This window comes from Narcine bancroftii, chromosome 5 (genome assembly GCF_036971445.1).
Source record: "Narcine bancroftii isolate sNarBan1 chromosome 5, sNarBan1.hap1, whole genome shotgun sequence".
Classification (NCBI taxonomy): Eukaryota; Metazoa; Chordata; class Chondrichthyes; order Torpediniformes; family Narcinidae; genus Narcine; species Narcine bancroftii.
Window position 1 is genome coordinate 154,772,937 of NC_091473.1, and position 14,454 is coordinate 154,787,390.

The 14,454-nt window shown below is 49.6% G+C and overlaps 1 protein-coding gene across 5 annotated transcripts in view; it reads right to left on the reverse strand.

The window, feature by feature from the left end:
* Nucleotides 1-14,454, reverse strand: part of col11a1a (collagen, type XI, alpha 1a) — a 376,434-nt gene that overhangs the window by 163,523 nt on the left and 198,457 nt on the right. For all 5 annotated transcript variants that reach the window (XM_069939457.1, XM_069939458.1, XM_069939456.1 and 2 more), the window contains 3 exons: nt 8,713-8,757; nt 8,569-8,622; nt 8,441-8,485 (listed from right to left, as the gene is read on the reverse strand). In XM_069939457.1, the coding sequence (XP_069795558.1) occupies nt 8,441-8,485; nt 8,569-8,622; nt 8,713-8,757 (144 nt within the window). The remainder of the gene's footprint in view (nt 1-8,440; nt 8,486-8,568; nt 8,623-8,712; nt 8,758-14,454) is intronic.

Below are 14,454 nucleotides of genomic sequence, written 5' to 3' on the forward strand. Positions count from 1 at the left end.
ACATGCAATTTCCACACCCCTCCTCTTTAAATCCCCAGTCATGCAATTTCCACATCCCTCCTTTTTAAATCCCCCCTTGATACAGTCTCCACATCCCTCCTCTTTAAATTCCCAGTCATCCAGTCTCCAGACCCCTCCTCTTTAAATCCCCCCATGATCCAGTCTCCACACCCCTCCTCTTTAAATCCCCAGTCATCCAGTCTCCACACCCCTCCTCTTTAAATCCCCCCATGATCCAGTCTCCACACCCCTCCTCTTTAAATCCCCAGTCATCCAGTCTCCACACCCCTCCTCTTTAAATGCCCCATGATACAATCTCAACACCCCTCCTCTTTAATTCTCGTGTAATACAGTCTCAACACCCCTCCTCTTTAAATCCCCCTGTGATCCAGTCTCCACACCCCTCACCTCTAAATCCACAGTCATGCAATTTTCACACCCCTCCTTTTTAATTCCCCCCATGATCCAGTCTCCACACCCCTCCTCTTTAAATCCCCAGTCATCCAGTCTCCACACCCCTCCTCTTTAAATCCCCCCGTCATCCAGTCTCCACAGCCCTCCTCTTTAAATCCCCCCATGATCCAGTCTCCACACCACTCCTCTTTAAATCCCCAGTCATCCAGTCTCCACACCCCTCCTCATTAAATGCCCCGTGATCCAATCTCAACACCCTTCCTCTTTAATTCCCCTGTAATCCAGTCTCAACACCCCTCCTCTTTAAATCCCCCCATGATCCAGTCTCCACAGCCCTCACCTCTAAATCCCCAGTCATGCAATCTCCACACCCCTCCTCTTTAAATCCTCAGACATCCAGTCTCCACACCCCTCCTCTTTAAATCCCCAGTCATCCAGTCTCCACACCCCTCCTCTTTAAATCCCCCATGATCCAGTCTCCACACCCTTCACCTTTAAATCCCCAGTCATGCAATTTCCACACCCCTCCTCTTTAAATCCCCAGTCATGCAATTTCCACACCCCTCCTTTTTAAATCCCCCCTTGATACAGTCTCCACATCCCTCCTCTTTAAATTCCCAGTCATCCAGTCTCCAGACCCCTCCTCTTTAAATCCCCCCATGATCCAGTCTCCACACCCCTCACCTTTAAATCCCCCCATGATCCAGTCTCCACACCCCTCACCTCTAAATCCCCCCATGATCCAGTCTCCACACCCCTCACCTCTAAATCCCCCCATGATCCAGTCTCCACACCCCTCACCTTTAAATCCCCCCATGATCCCGTCTCCACACCCCTCCTCTTTAAATCCCCAGTCATCCAGTCTCCACACCCCTCCTCTTTAAATCCCCCCATGATCCAGTCTCCACACCCCTCACCTTTAAATCCCCCCATGATCCAGTCTCCACACCCCTCACCTCTAAATCCCCCATGATCCCGTCTACACACCCCTCCTCTTTAAATCCCCCCATGATCCAGTCTCCACACCCCACCTCTTTAAATCCCCCTGTGATCCAGTCTCCACACCCTTCACCTCTAAATCCCCAGACATGCAATTTCCACACCCCTCCTTTTTAAATCCCCCCTTGATACAGTCTCCACATCCCTCCTCTTTAAATTCCCAGTCATCCAGTCTCCAGACCCCTCCTCTTTAAATCCCCCCATGATCCAGTCTCCACACCCCTCCTCTTTAAATCCCCAGTCATCCAGTCTCCACACCCCTCCTCTTTAAATCCCCCCATGATCCAGTCTCCACACCCCTCCTCTTTAAATCCCCAGTCATCCAGTCTCCACACCCCTCCTCTTTAAATGCCCCATGATACAATCTCAACTCCCCTCCTCTTTAATTCTCGTGTAATACAGTCTCAACACCCCTCCTCTTTAAATCCCCCTGTGATCCAGTCTCCACACCCCTCACCTCTAAATCCACAGTCATGCAATTTTCACACCCCTCCTTTTTAATTCCCCCCATGATCCAGTCTCCACACCCCTCCTCTTTAAATCCCCAGTCATCCAGTCTCCACACCCCTCCTCTTTAAATCCCCCCGTCATCCAGTCTCCACAGCCCTCCTCTTTAAATCCCCCCATGATCCAGTCTCCACACCACTCCTCTTTAAATCCCCAGTCATCCAGTCTCCACACCCCTCCTCTTTAAATGCCCCGTGATCCAATCTCAACACCCTTCCTCTTTAATTCCCCTGTAATCCAGTCTCAACACCCCTCCTCTTTAAATCCCCCCATGATCCAGTCTCCACAGCCCTCACCTCTAAATCCCCAGTCATGCAATCTCCACACCCCTCCTCTTTAAATCCTCAGTCATCCAGTCTCCACACCCCTCCTCTTTAAATCCCCAGTCATCCAGTCTCCACACCCCTCCTCTTTAAATACCCCATGATCCAGTCTCCACACCCCTCACCTTTAAATCCCCCCATGGTCCAGTCTCCACACCCCTCACCTCTAAATCCCCCCGATTCCATCTCCACACCCCTCACCTCTAAATCCCCCCATGATCCAGTCTCCACACCCCTCACCTCTAAATCCCCCCATGATCCAGTCTCCACACCCCTCACCTCTAAACCCCCCATGATCCAGTCTCCACACCCCTCACCTTTAAATCCCCCCATGATCCAGTCTCCACACCCCTCACCTCTAAATCCCCCCATGATCCAGTTTCCACACCCCTCCTCTTTAAATCCCCCCATGATCCAGTCTCCACACCCCTCCTCTTTAAATCCCCCTGTGATCCAGTCTCCACACCCTTCACCTCTAAATCCCCAGTCATGCAATTTCCACACCCCTCCTCTTTAAATCCCCAGTCATGCAATTTCCACACCTCTCCTTTTTAAATCCCCCCATGATACAGTCTCCACATCCCTCCTCTTTAAATCCCCAGTCATCCAGTCTCCACACCCCTCCTCTTTAAACGCCCCGTGATCCAATCTCAACACCCCTCATCTTTAATTCTCCTGTAATCCAGTCTCAACACCCCTCCTCTTTAAATCCCCCATGATCCAGTCTCCTCACCCCTCAACTCTAAATACCCCCATGATCCAGTCTCCACACCCCTCACCTTTAAATCCCCCTATGATCCAGTCTCCACACCCCTCACCTCTAAATCCCCCCATGATCCAGTCTCCACACCCCTCACCTCTAAATCCGCCCATGATCCAGTCTCCACACCCCTCACCTCTAAATCCCCAGTCATGCAATCTCCACACCCCTCCTCTTTAAATCCCCAGTCATCCAGTCTCCACACCCCTCCTCTCTAAATCCCCCCATGATCCAGTCTCCACACCCCTCATCTTTAAATCCCCAGTCATCCAGTCTCCACACCCCACCTCTTTAAATCCCCCCAAGATCCAGTCTCCACACCCCTCACCTTTAAATGCCCCCATGATCCAGTCTCCACACCCCTCACCTCTAAATCCCCCCATGATCCCGTCTACACACCCCTCAGCTCTAAATCCCCCCATGATCCCGTCTCCACACCCCTCACCTCTAAATCCCCCCATGATCCAGTCTCCACACCCCTCACCTTTAAATCCCCCTATGATCCAGTCTCCAAACCCCTCACCTCTAAATCCCCCCATGATCCAGTCTCCACACCCCTCACCTCTAAATCCGCCCATGATCCAGTCTCCACACCCCTCACCTCTAAATCCCCAGTCATGCAATCTCCACACCCCTCCTCTTTAAATCCTCAGTCATCCAGTCTCCACACCCCTCCTCTTTAAATCCCCAGTCATCCAGTCTCCACACCCCTCCTCTTTAAATCCCCCCATGATCCTGTCTCCACACCCCTCCTCTTTAAATCCCCAGTCATCCAGTCTCCACACCCCTCCTCTTTAAATCCCCCCATGATCCAGTCTCCACACCCCTCACCTTTAAATCCCCCCATGATCCAGTCTCCACACCCCTCACCTCTAAATCCCCCATGATCCCGTCTACACACCCCTCCTCTTTAAATCCCCCCATGATCCAGTCTCCACACCCCACCTCTTTAAATCCCCCTGTGATCCAGTCTCCACACCCTTCACCTCTAAATCCCCAGTCATGCAATTTCCACACCCCTCCTCTTTAAATCCCCAGTCATGCAATTTCCACACCCCTCCTTTTTAAATCCCCCCTTGATACAGTCTCCACATCCCTCCTCTTTAAATTCCCAGTCATCCAGTCTCCAGACCCCTCCTCTTTAAATCCCCCCATGATCCAGTCTCCACACCCCTCACCTTTAAATCCCCCCATGATCCAGTCTCCACACCCCTCACCTCTAAATCCCCCCATGATCCCGTCTCCACACCCCTCACCTCTAAATCCCCCCATGATCCAGTCTCCACACCCCTCACCTTTAAATCCCCCTATGATCCAGTCTCCAAACCCCTCACCTCTAAATCCCCCCATGATCCAGTCTCCACACCCCTCACCTCTAAATCCGCCCATGATCCAGTCTCCACACCCCTCACCTCTAAATCCCCAGTCATGCAATCTCCACACTCCTCCTCTTTAAATCCTCAGTCATCCAGTCTCCACACCCCTCCTCTTTAAATCCCCCCATGATCCAGTCTCCACACCCCTCCTCTTTAAATCCCCCTGTGATCCATTCTCCACACCCCTCCTCTTTAAATCCCCAGTCATGCAATTTCCACACACCTCCTCTTTAAATCCTCAGTTATCCAGTCTCCACACCCCTCCTCTTTAAATCCCCAGTCATCCAGTCTCCACATCCCTCCTCTTTAAATCCCCCCATGATCCAGTCTCCACACCCCTCCTCTTTAAATCCCCAGTCATACAGTCTCCACACCCCTCCTCTTTAAATGCCCCGTGATCCAATCTCAACACTCCTCCTCTTTAATTCTCCTGTAATACAGTCTCAACACCCCTCCTCTTTAAATTCCCCTGTGATCCAGTCTCCACACCCCTCACCTCTAAATCCACAGTCATGCAATTTCCACACCCCTCCTTTTTAATTCCCCCCATGATCCAGTCTCCACACCCCTCCTCTTTAAATCCCCAGTCATCCAGTCTGCACACCCCTCCTCTTTAAATCCCCCCATGATCCAGTCTCCACACCACTCCTCTTTAAATCCCCAGTCATCCAGTCTCCACACCCCTCCTCTTTAAATGCACCGTGATCCAATCTCAACACCCCTCCTCTTTAAATTCCCCTGTGATCCAGTCTCCACACCCCTCACCTCTAAATCCACAGTCATGCAATTTCCACACCCCTCCTTTTTAATTCCCCCCATGATCCAGTCTCCACACCCCTCCTCTTTAAATCCCCAGTCATCCAGTCTGCACACCCCTCCTCTTTAAATGCACCGTGATCCAATCTCAACACCCCTCATCTTTAAATCCCCCCATGATCCAGTCTCCACACCCCTCACCTCTAAATCCCCCCATGATCCAGTCTCCACACCCCTCACCTCTAAATCCCCAGTCATGCAATCTCCACACCCCTCCTCTTTAAATCCTCAGTCATCCAGTCTCCACACCCCTCCTCTTTAAATCCCCAGTCATCCAGTCTCCACACCCCTCCTCTTTAAATCCCCCCATGATCCAGTCTCCACACCCCTCACCTTTAAATCCCCCCATGATCCAGTCTCCACACCCCTCACCTCTAAATCCCCCCGATTCCATCTCCACACCCCTCACCTCTAAATCCCCCCATGATCCAGTCTCCACACCCCTCACCTCTAAATCCCCCCATGATCCAGTCTCCACACCCCTCACCTCTAAATCCCCCCATGATCCAGTCTCCACACCCCTCACCTTTAAATCCCCCCATGATCCAGTCTCCACACCCCTCACCTCTAAATCCCCCCATGATCCAGTTTCCACACCCCTCCTCTTTAAATCCCCCCATGATCCAGTCTCCACACCCCTCCTCTTTAAATCCCCCCATGATCCAGTCTCCACACCCCTCCTCTTTAAATCCCCCTGTGATCCAGTCTCCACACCCCTCACCTCTAAATCCCCAGTCATGCAATTTCCACACCCCTCCTTTTTAAATCCCCAGTCATGCAATTTCCACACCCCTCCTTTTTAAATCCCCCCATGATCCAGTCTCCACACCCCTCCTCTTTAAATCCCCAGTCATCCAGTCTCCACACCCCTCCTCTTTAAATCCCCCCATGATCCTGTATCCACACCCCTCCTCTTTAAATCCCCAGTCATACAGTCTCCACACCCCTCCACTTTAAACGCCCCGTGATCCAATCTCAACACCTCTCCTCATCTTTAATTCTCCTGTAATCCAGTCTCAACACCCCTCCTCTTTAAATCCCCCCATGATCCAGTCTCCACATCCCTCACCTCTAAATCCCCAGTCATGCAATTTCCACACCCCTCCTCTTTAAATCCCCCCATGATCCAGTCTCTACACCCCTCCTCTTTAAATCCCCAGTCATCCAGTCTCCACACCCATCCTCTTTAAATCCCTCCATGATCCAGTCGCCACACCCCTCCTCTTTAAATCCCCAGTCATCCAGTCTCCACACCCCTCCTCTTTAAATGCCCCGTGATCCAATATCAACACCCCTCCACTTTAATTCTCCTGTAATCTAGTCTCAACACCCCTCCTCTTTAAATCCCCCCATGATGCAGTCTCCACACCCCTCACCTCTAAATCCCCAGTCATTCAATTTCCACACCCCTCCTCTTTAAATCCCCCCATGATCCAGTCTCCACACCCCTCCTCTTTAAATCCCTAGTTATCCAGTCTCCACACCCCTCCTCTTTAAATGCCCCGTGATCCAATCTCAACACCCCTCCTCTTTAATTCTCCTGTAATCCAGTCTCAACACCCCTCCTCTTTAAATCCCCCTATGATCCAGGCTTCACACCCCTCACCTCTAAATCCCCAGTCATGCAATTTCCACACCCCTCCTCTTTAAATCCCCCCATGATCCAGTCTCCACACCCCTCCTCTTTAAATCCCCAGTCATCCAGTCTCCACACCCCTCCTCTTTAAATCCCCCCATGATCCAGTCTCCACTCCCCTCCTCTTTAAATCCCCAGTCATCCAGTCTCCACACCCCTCCTCTTTAAATGCCCCGTGATCCAATCTCAACACCCCTCCTCTTTAATTCCCCTGTAATCCAGTCTCAACACCCCTCCTCTTTAAATCCCCCCATGATCCAGTCTCCACACCCCTCCTCTTTAAATCCACAGTCATCCAGTCTCCACACCCCTCCTCTTTAAATGCCCCGTGATCCAATCTCAACACCCCTCCTCTTTAATTCCCCTGTAATCCAGTCTCAACACCCCTCCTCTTTAATTCCCCTGTAATCCAGTCTCCACACCCCTCCTCCTTAATTCCCCGTGATCCAGTCTCCTCACCCATCCTCTTTTATTCCCCCATGTTCGTCTCCACACCCCTCCTCTTTAAATCCCCTGTGATCGTCTCCACACACCTCCTTGTTAAATCCCCTGTGATCGTCTCCACACCTCTCTCTTTAAACTCCGTGATCCAGTATCCACACCCCTCTTTAATTTCCCCTGTGATCCAGTCTCCACACCCTTCCTCTTTAAATCCTCCCGTGATCCAGTCTACACACCCCTCCTCTTTAATTCCTCCATGATTCCGTCTCTTCACCCCTCCCCTTTAATTCCCCGCATGATCCAGGCTCTACACCCCTCCTCTTTAAACCCCAATTGATCCAGTTTCCACACCCCTCCTCTTTAAATCCACTGTGATCCAGTCTCCTCACCCCTCCTCTTTAATTCCCCCAGTGATCCAGTCTCCATAATTTCCCAGATAGAGATTTCCAAAGATCCCCCTCCCTACGTGAGTAGATTCCTACATAGTTTTAAACAGCTGACCTCCCCCATCTCAGTCCTGTAACTGTGCCCTTCGTTCAGGACTCTTACCGGTGGAAATGTCCACATCTTCTCTCTGTCATGATCTATTGGAACCTTCCATTGGCATCCCCTTCCTTCCTCAAAGACCCTTCCTCGGAACCCCACTCCCTCCTTCAGAAGTCCCCTCCTCCCTCAGAAGCCATCCACCCTCCCTCAGAAGTCCCTTCCCTCCCTCAGAAGCCATCCACCCTCCCTCAAAAGTCCCTTCCCTCCCTCAGAAGCCACCCACCCTCCCTCAGAAGCCCATTCCTCTCTCAGAATCTCCCCGAGAAGCCCCTTCCTTCCTCAGCACCCTCTCCATCCCTCAGCTCCCTCTCCCTCCTTCAGAAGCACCTCTCCCTCCTGCTACACCTCCTCCCTCCCTCAGAATCCCCCTCCCTCCCTCAGAAGCCCCTCTTCCTCCCTCAGAAGACCCCCCTTCAGAAACCTCCTCTCTTCTTTGGAAGACCCCCTTCTTCATGCAGAAGCACCTCTCCCTCCCTCAGAAGCTCCCCTCCCTGCTTCAGAAGCCCCCTCCTTCCCAGGGAAGCCCCCTTCCTCCCTCAGAAGCCCCCTCCTTCCCTCAGAAATCCTCCTCTCTATCGCTCTCAGACGGTGAAGACTGTGAAAATGTTTATTGCATGTTTACCTTTTCTCCTTTCCCGCCTTTTAGACCACGGACTCCATCAGCACCCTGTCCAAGACACATAACAGTTAGTGGGACAGGGACAGAGCGGTCAGCTGCAAACAAAAGCTGGAAACTGTGTGCAGACTTACCTTCACCCCCCTGGGCCCGGGGTATCCGATCGGACCCTGCGCACCAGATGCTCCCTGAAATGAAGGTGGAGGATATTAGTGGAGACGACTTGTGTGGCAGGGTTGACGCTGGGGCAGAGGGAAGTGAACTGGAGATAACGTTACCTGAGCACCTTTCTCCCCAGGGGGACCTTCTTTACCTGGGTGTCCCTGGAAAAGACATAATACGGATGAAGTGTTGGCTGGTCTCAAAATGATCTTACACAACAGTCGACTCAGAAGCTAACCATTCAACCCATTAGGTATCAGCTACCATCCCTGCCTGCCACACTAATCCCATTTGAGCCATGGCTTTCTCTTCCTTGTCGATTCAAGGCATTGTTGGGACACTTGATGCAATGGCTGCAGGTGAATGTGTGGAGGAAGGAAGATAGAGCAGCCCAGCAGAGACAGAAGGAAAAACATGAGCTGTCCCAGAGCACAGCTGCAGTCACGAAATGCCCAGAGTCTGACGGGTAATTGGGATGGGCTGGGAGAGTGCATCAGCATGTGGAATTGTGGCATTCTTGCTGTCAGGGTTAAGGGAAGGATTCGCATCTCAATAAGAGAAAATACAGGCAAACAGGTAGTCTACAGATGTCAGGGTCTCGTTCACTCCACAAACGTGCTGGAGAAACTCCATGGGTAACTTTCACATGAAAGATAGTTTACATTTTTGATCTGAGCACTTCGTCAGGAATGTGGACAAACAGACCTAAATAAAGTTGGGGAGGGGGGGGAAATGAGGGGAAGGGGGAACGGCAAGGGTGAGCAGGCAGGAGGTGGATACAGGAGTGAGGGGGAAGTAAAGAAAGAAGCTGAAAAGTAATAGGTGGATCAAATTGTTCTGGTGCCTGTCGGCAGGGGTCGTGGTGTATGGGTACTTTACAACTGGAGGTCTGTGACCAGCGGTGCACTCAAGGATCAGTGCTGGGACCATTGCCATTTGTTGAGAGGACCTCTGAGAAGGTCAGTGGGCTGATTAGTGAGTTTTCTGACGACACAAGGACTGGTAGAGTGGAAGAAGTTTGTGAAAATATAGAGTGGGACAGATCAGATGGAAATCTGAGCAGACCAGTGACAGATGGAAGTTCATTTTTTTAAAGTTTAATTTAAATTTTGACATACAGCACGGTAATAGGCCCTTTTGGTGCACGAGCCCGAGCTGCCCAATCACACCCAAATGACCTACATTCCTGGTTCATTTTGGAGGGTGGGAGGAAACTGGAACTCCCCCAAGCAAAAAACAACCCACACAATCACGGGGAGAATGTACAAACTCTTTACAGACAGCATGGGACTTGAACCCCGGTCCCAATCGCTGGCGCTGTGATAGTGATGCGCTAACTGCTACACTAACCGGGCTGTCTGTAATGCAGACAAGTACAGGACATCAAACAGTAACAGGACCCTTTCAGGAAATGCCAGGGACCTCAGGAGTGTTGAAGTACAAAGGGATCTTTGGGGTGCAAGTCCAGAGCTCTGTGAAAGTGGGACACAGGTGGATAGGGTAGTGAAGAAGGTGTGTTTGTGTTCCTATTCACATGCCAAGGGGGTGTAAGAGCTGGACCATCATGTTGCAGCTTGACAAAATATTGGTCAGGCTGCACTCAGAGGTCTGTGGACAGTTCTGGTCTTCACACTGCAGGAAGGGTGTGGTAGTGATAGAGAGCACGTAGAAGAGAGTCACCAGGATGTTGATGTAAGGAGAGATTGGAGAGGCTGGGTTTATTCTCACTGGATGTAAGAGGTTGAGGCGTAACCTTATGGAGGTTTGTAAAATTATGAGGTACATAGATAGGAATGTCAGAAATGGGGAACAGGATAGGCTGAGAGGGGAGAAATTTGAAGGAGATTTTATGTGGCCAGCTTTTCCGCACAGAGGAGTGGTGGTTACATAGACTGAGGTGTCAGAGGAGGTCATAGTTTCAAAGTTATTCAGCACAGAAACAGGCCTACCGGCCCACCATTTCTATGCTAACCAGCATGTCTATCAAGAGTAATCCCACTTGCCTCCATATCATAGATCCATAGAAAAATCACAGCACAGAAACAGTCTACTTTGGCCCTTCTACTCTGTGCCGAACCACTTTTTCTTACCTAGTCCCACTGACCTGCACTCAGTCCATAGTTCTCCATACCTCTCCCATCCATGTACCTGTCCAAATTCTTAAATGTTATAATTGAGCCCACATTCACCACTTCAGCTGGCAGCTCGTTCCACACTCCCACCACTCTCTATGTGAAGAACTTTCCCCTCATGTTCCCCTAAACTTTTCCCCTTTCACTCTTAACCCATGTCCTCTGGTTTGTATCTTGCCCACCCTCAGTGGAAAAAGCCTACCTACATTTACTCTGTCTGTCCCCCTCATAATTTTAAATCCCTCGATCAATTCTCCCCTCATTCTTCTACACTCCAGGGAATAAAGTCCTAACCTGTTTAACCTTTCCCTGTAACTCAGTTCCTGAAGTCCGGGCAACATCCTAGTAAATCTTCTGTGCACTCTTTATATCTTACTGATATCCTTCCTGTAGTTTGGTGACCAAAACTGCACACAATACTCCAAATTTTGCCTCACCAATGTCTTATACAACTTTACCGTAACAACCCATCTCTTGTACTCAATACTGTGATTTATGAAGGCCAATATGCGAAAACCCTATCCACCTGTGATGCCACTTTCAGGGAATTGTGTATTCCCCGGTCCCTCTGTTCTCCCGCACTCCTCAGTGCCTGACCATTTACCGTGTACGTCCTTTCTTGGTTTGTCCTTCCAAAATGCAACACCTCACACTTGTCTCCATTAAATTCCATCTCCCATTTTGCAGCCCGTTTTCCAGCTGCTCCAGTTCCCTCTGCAGCTTTGAAAACCTCCTTCACTGTCCACAAGACGTCCAATCTTAGAGTCATCTATAAACTTGCTGATCCAATTTACCACATTATCATCCAGATCATTGATATAGACAACAAACAACAATGGTCCCAGCACCGATCCCTGAGCCACACTAGTCACAGGCCTCCAGTTTGAGAAGCATCATCCACCACTACTCTCTGGCTTCTCCTGTCCAGCGATCGTCGAATCCAGTTCACTATTCACCATGAATACCTCGTGTCTGAATCTTCCTGACTAACCTCCCATGTGGGACCTTGTCAAAGTCCTTACTAAAGTCCATGTAGACAACATCCACAGCCTTTCCTTCATCAACTTTCCTGGTAACCTCCTCGAAAAACACTATAAAATTAGTTAAACATGACCCACCATGCACAAAGCCTTGTTGACTATCCATAATCAGTCCCTGACTATCCAAATAATTGTACATCCGATCTCTCAGAACACCTTCCAATAATTTATCTACTACTGACGTCAGGCTCACAGGCTGATAATTTGCAGGGTTATTTTTGGAGCCTATTTTAAACAATGGAACAATGTGAGCTACCCTCCAATCCTCCGGCACCTCACCCATGGATAAAGACATTTTAAATATTTCTGCCAGATCCCTTGCAATTTCTACACCAGCTTCCCTCAAGACCCGAGGGAATATCTTGTCAAGCCCTGGGGATTTATCCACCCTTATTTGCTTTCAGACAGCAAGCACTTCCTCCTCTTTAATCTGTACAGGTTCCACATTCTCACTACTTGTCTTCCTTACTTCCCACGACTCTGTGCCTGTTTCCTGAGTGAATACTGATGAAAAAAAAATTACAATCTCCCCCATCTCTTTTGGCTCCATACAAAGCCGACCACTCTGATCTTCAAGGGGATCAATTTTGTCCCTTACTATCCTTTTGCTCTTAATCTAACTGTAGAAACCCTGAGGATTTTCTTTCACATTCTCTGCCAAAGCAACCTCGTGTCTTCTTTACCCTCCTGATTTCTTTTTCAGGTTTTTCTTGCATTTTTTATACTCCTCAAGTACCTCATTTGCTCCATGTTCCCTTTACCTGTTATACACCTCTCTCTTCTTTCAAACCAGATCTCCAATAACCCTCAAAAACCAAGGTTCCTCTGTCTGCTAACCTTGCCCTTAATCCTGACAGGAACATACAAACTCTGTTCTCTCAAAATTTCCCCTTTGAAGGTCCTCCACTTTCCTCACACATCCTTGCCTGAAAACAACTTCTCCCAATCCACACATTTTAGATCCTTTCTCATTTCCTCAAAATTGGCCTTTCTCCAATTTAGAATCTCAACCCGAGGCCCAGACCCATCCTTCTCCATAATTAACTTGAAACTAATGATCACTGAACACAAACATGTCACCTGTCCTGTCTCGTTCCCTAATAGGAGATCCAGTTTTGCACTCTCTCTAGTTGGAACCTCTATCTATTGATTTAGAAAACTTTCCTGAACACATTTGACAAACTCCAAGTATTCCAGCCCTTTTACAGTGTGGGAGTCCCAGTCAATATTTGGAAAATTAAAATCCCCGACTATCACAACCTTGTGTTTCCTGCAGCTGTTTGCTATCTCTCTACAGATTTGCTCCTCCAATTCTCGTTGACTATTTGACAGTCTATAATACAGCCAAATTGCATGAGTTTTTCAATCTCTGCTGGGACCAAGGAAAGCTGCCTCAAGACCTTCGTGATGCCATCATCATCACCCTGTACAAAAACAAAGGCGAGAAATCAGACTGCTCAAACTACAGGGGAATCACGCTGCTCTTCATTGCAGGCAAAATCTTCGCTAGGATTCTCCAAAATAGAATAATACCTAGTGTCGCCGAAAATGTTCTCCCAGAATCACAGTGCGGCTTTCGCGCAAACAAAGGAGCTACTGACATGGTCTTTGCCCTCAGACAGCTCCAAGGAAAGTGCAGAGAACAAAACAAAGGACTCTACATCACCTTTGTTGACCTCACCAAAGCCTTCGACACCGTGAGCAGGAAAGGGCTTTGGCAAATACTAGAGCGCATTGGATGTCCCCCACAGTTCCTCAACATGGTTATCCAACTGCACAAAAACCTACAAGGTCGGGTCAGATACAGCAATGCGCTCTCTGAACCCTTCTCCATTAACAATGGCGTGAAGCAAGGCTGTGTTCTTGCACCAACCCTCTTTTCAATCTTCTTCAGCATGATGCTGAAACAAGCCATGAAAGACCTCAACAATGAAGGCGTTGTTTACATCCGGTACTGCACAGATGGCAGTCCCTTCAATCTGAGGCGCCTGCAAGCTCACACCAAGACACAAGAGCAACTTGTCCGCGAACTACTCTTTGCAGACGATGCCTCTTTAGTTGCCCATTCAGAGCCAGCTCTTCAGCACTTGACGCCCTGTTTTGCGGAAACTGCCAAAATGTTTGGCCTGGAAGTCAGCCTGAAGAAAACTGAGGTCCTCCATCAGCCAGCTCCCCACCATGACTACCAGCCCCCCCACATCTCCATCGGGCACACAAAACTCAAAACGGTCAACCAATTTACCTATCTCGGCTGCACCATTTCATCGGATGCAAGGATCAACAACGAGATAGACAACAGACTCACCAAGGCAAATAGCGCCTTTGGAAGACTACACAAAAATGTCTGGAAAAACAACCAACTGAAAAACCTCACAAAGATTAGCGTATACAGAGCTGTTGTCATACCCACACTCCTGTTCGGCTCCGAATCATGGGTCCTCTACCGGCATCACCTACGGCTCCTAGAACGCTTCCACCAGCGTTGTCTCCGCTCCATCCTCAACATTCATTGGAGCGACTTCATCCCTAACATCGAAGTACTCGAGATGGCAGAGGCCGACAGCATCGAATCCACGCTGCTGAAGATCCAACCCTGCCCTGGGTAGGTCACGGCTCCAGAATGGAGGACCATCGCCTTCCCAAGATCGTGTTCTATGGCGATCTCTCCACTGGCCACCATGTCAGA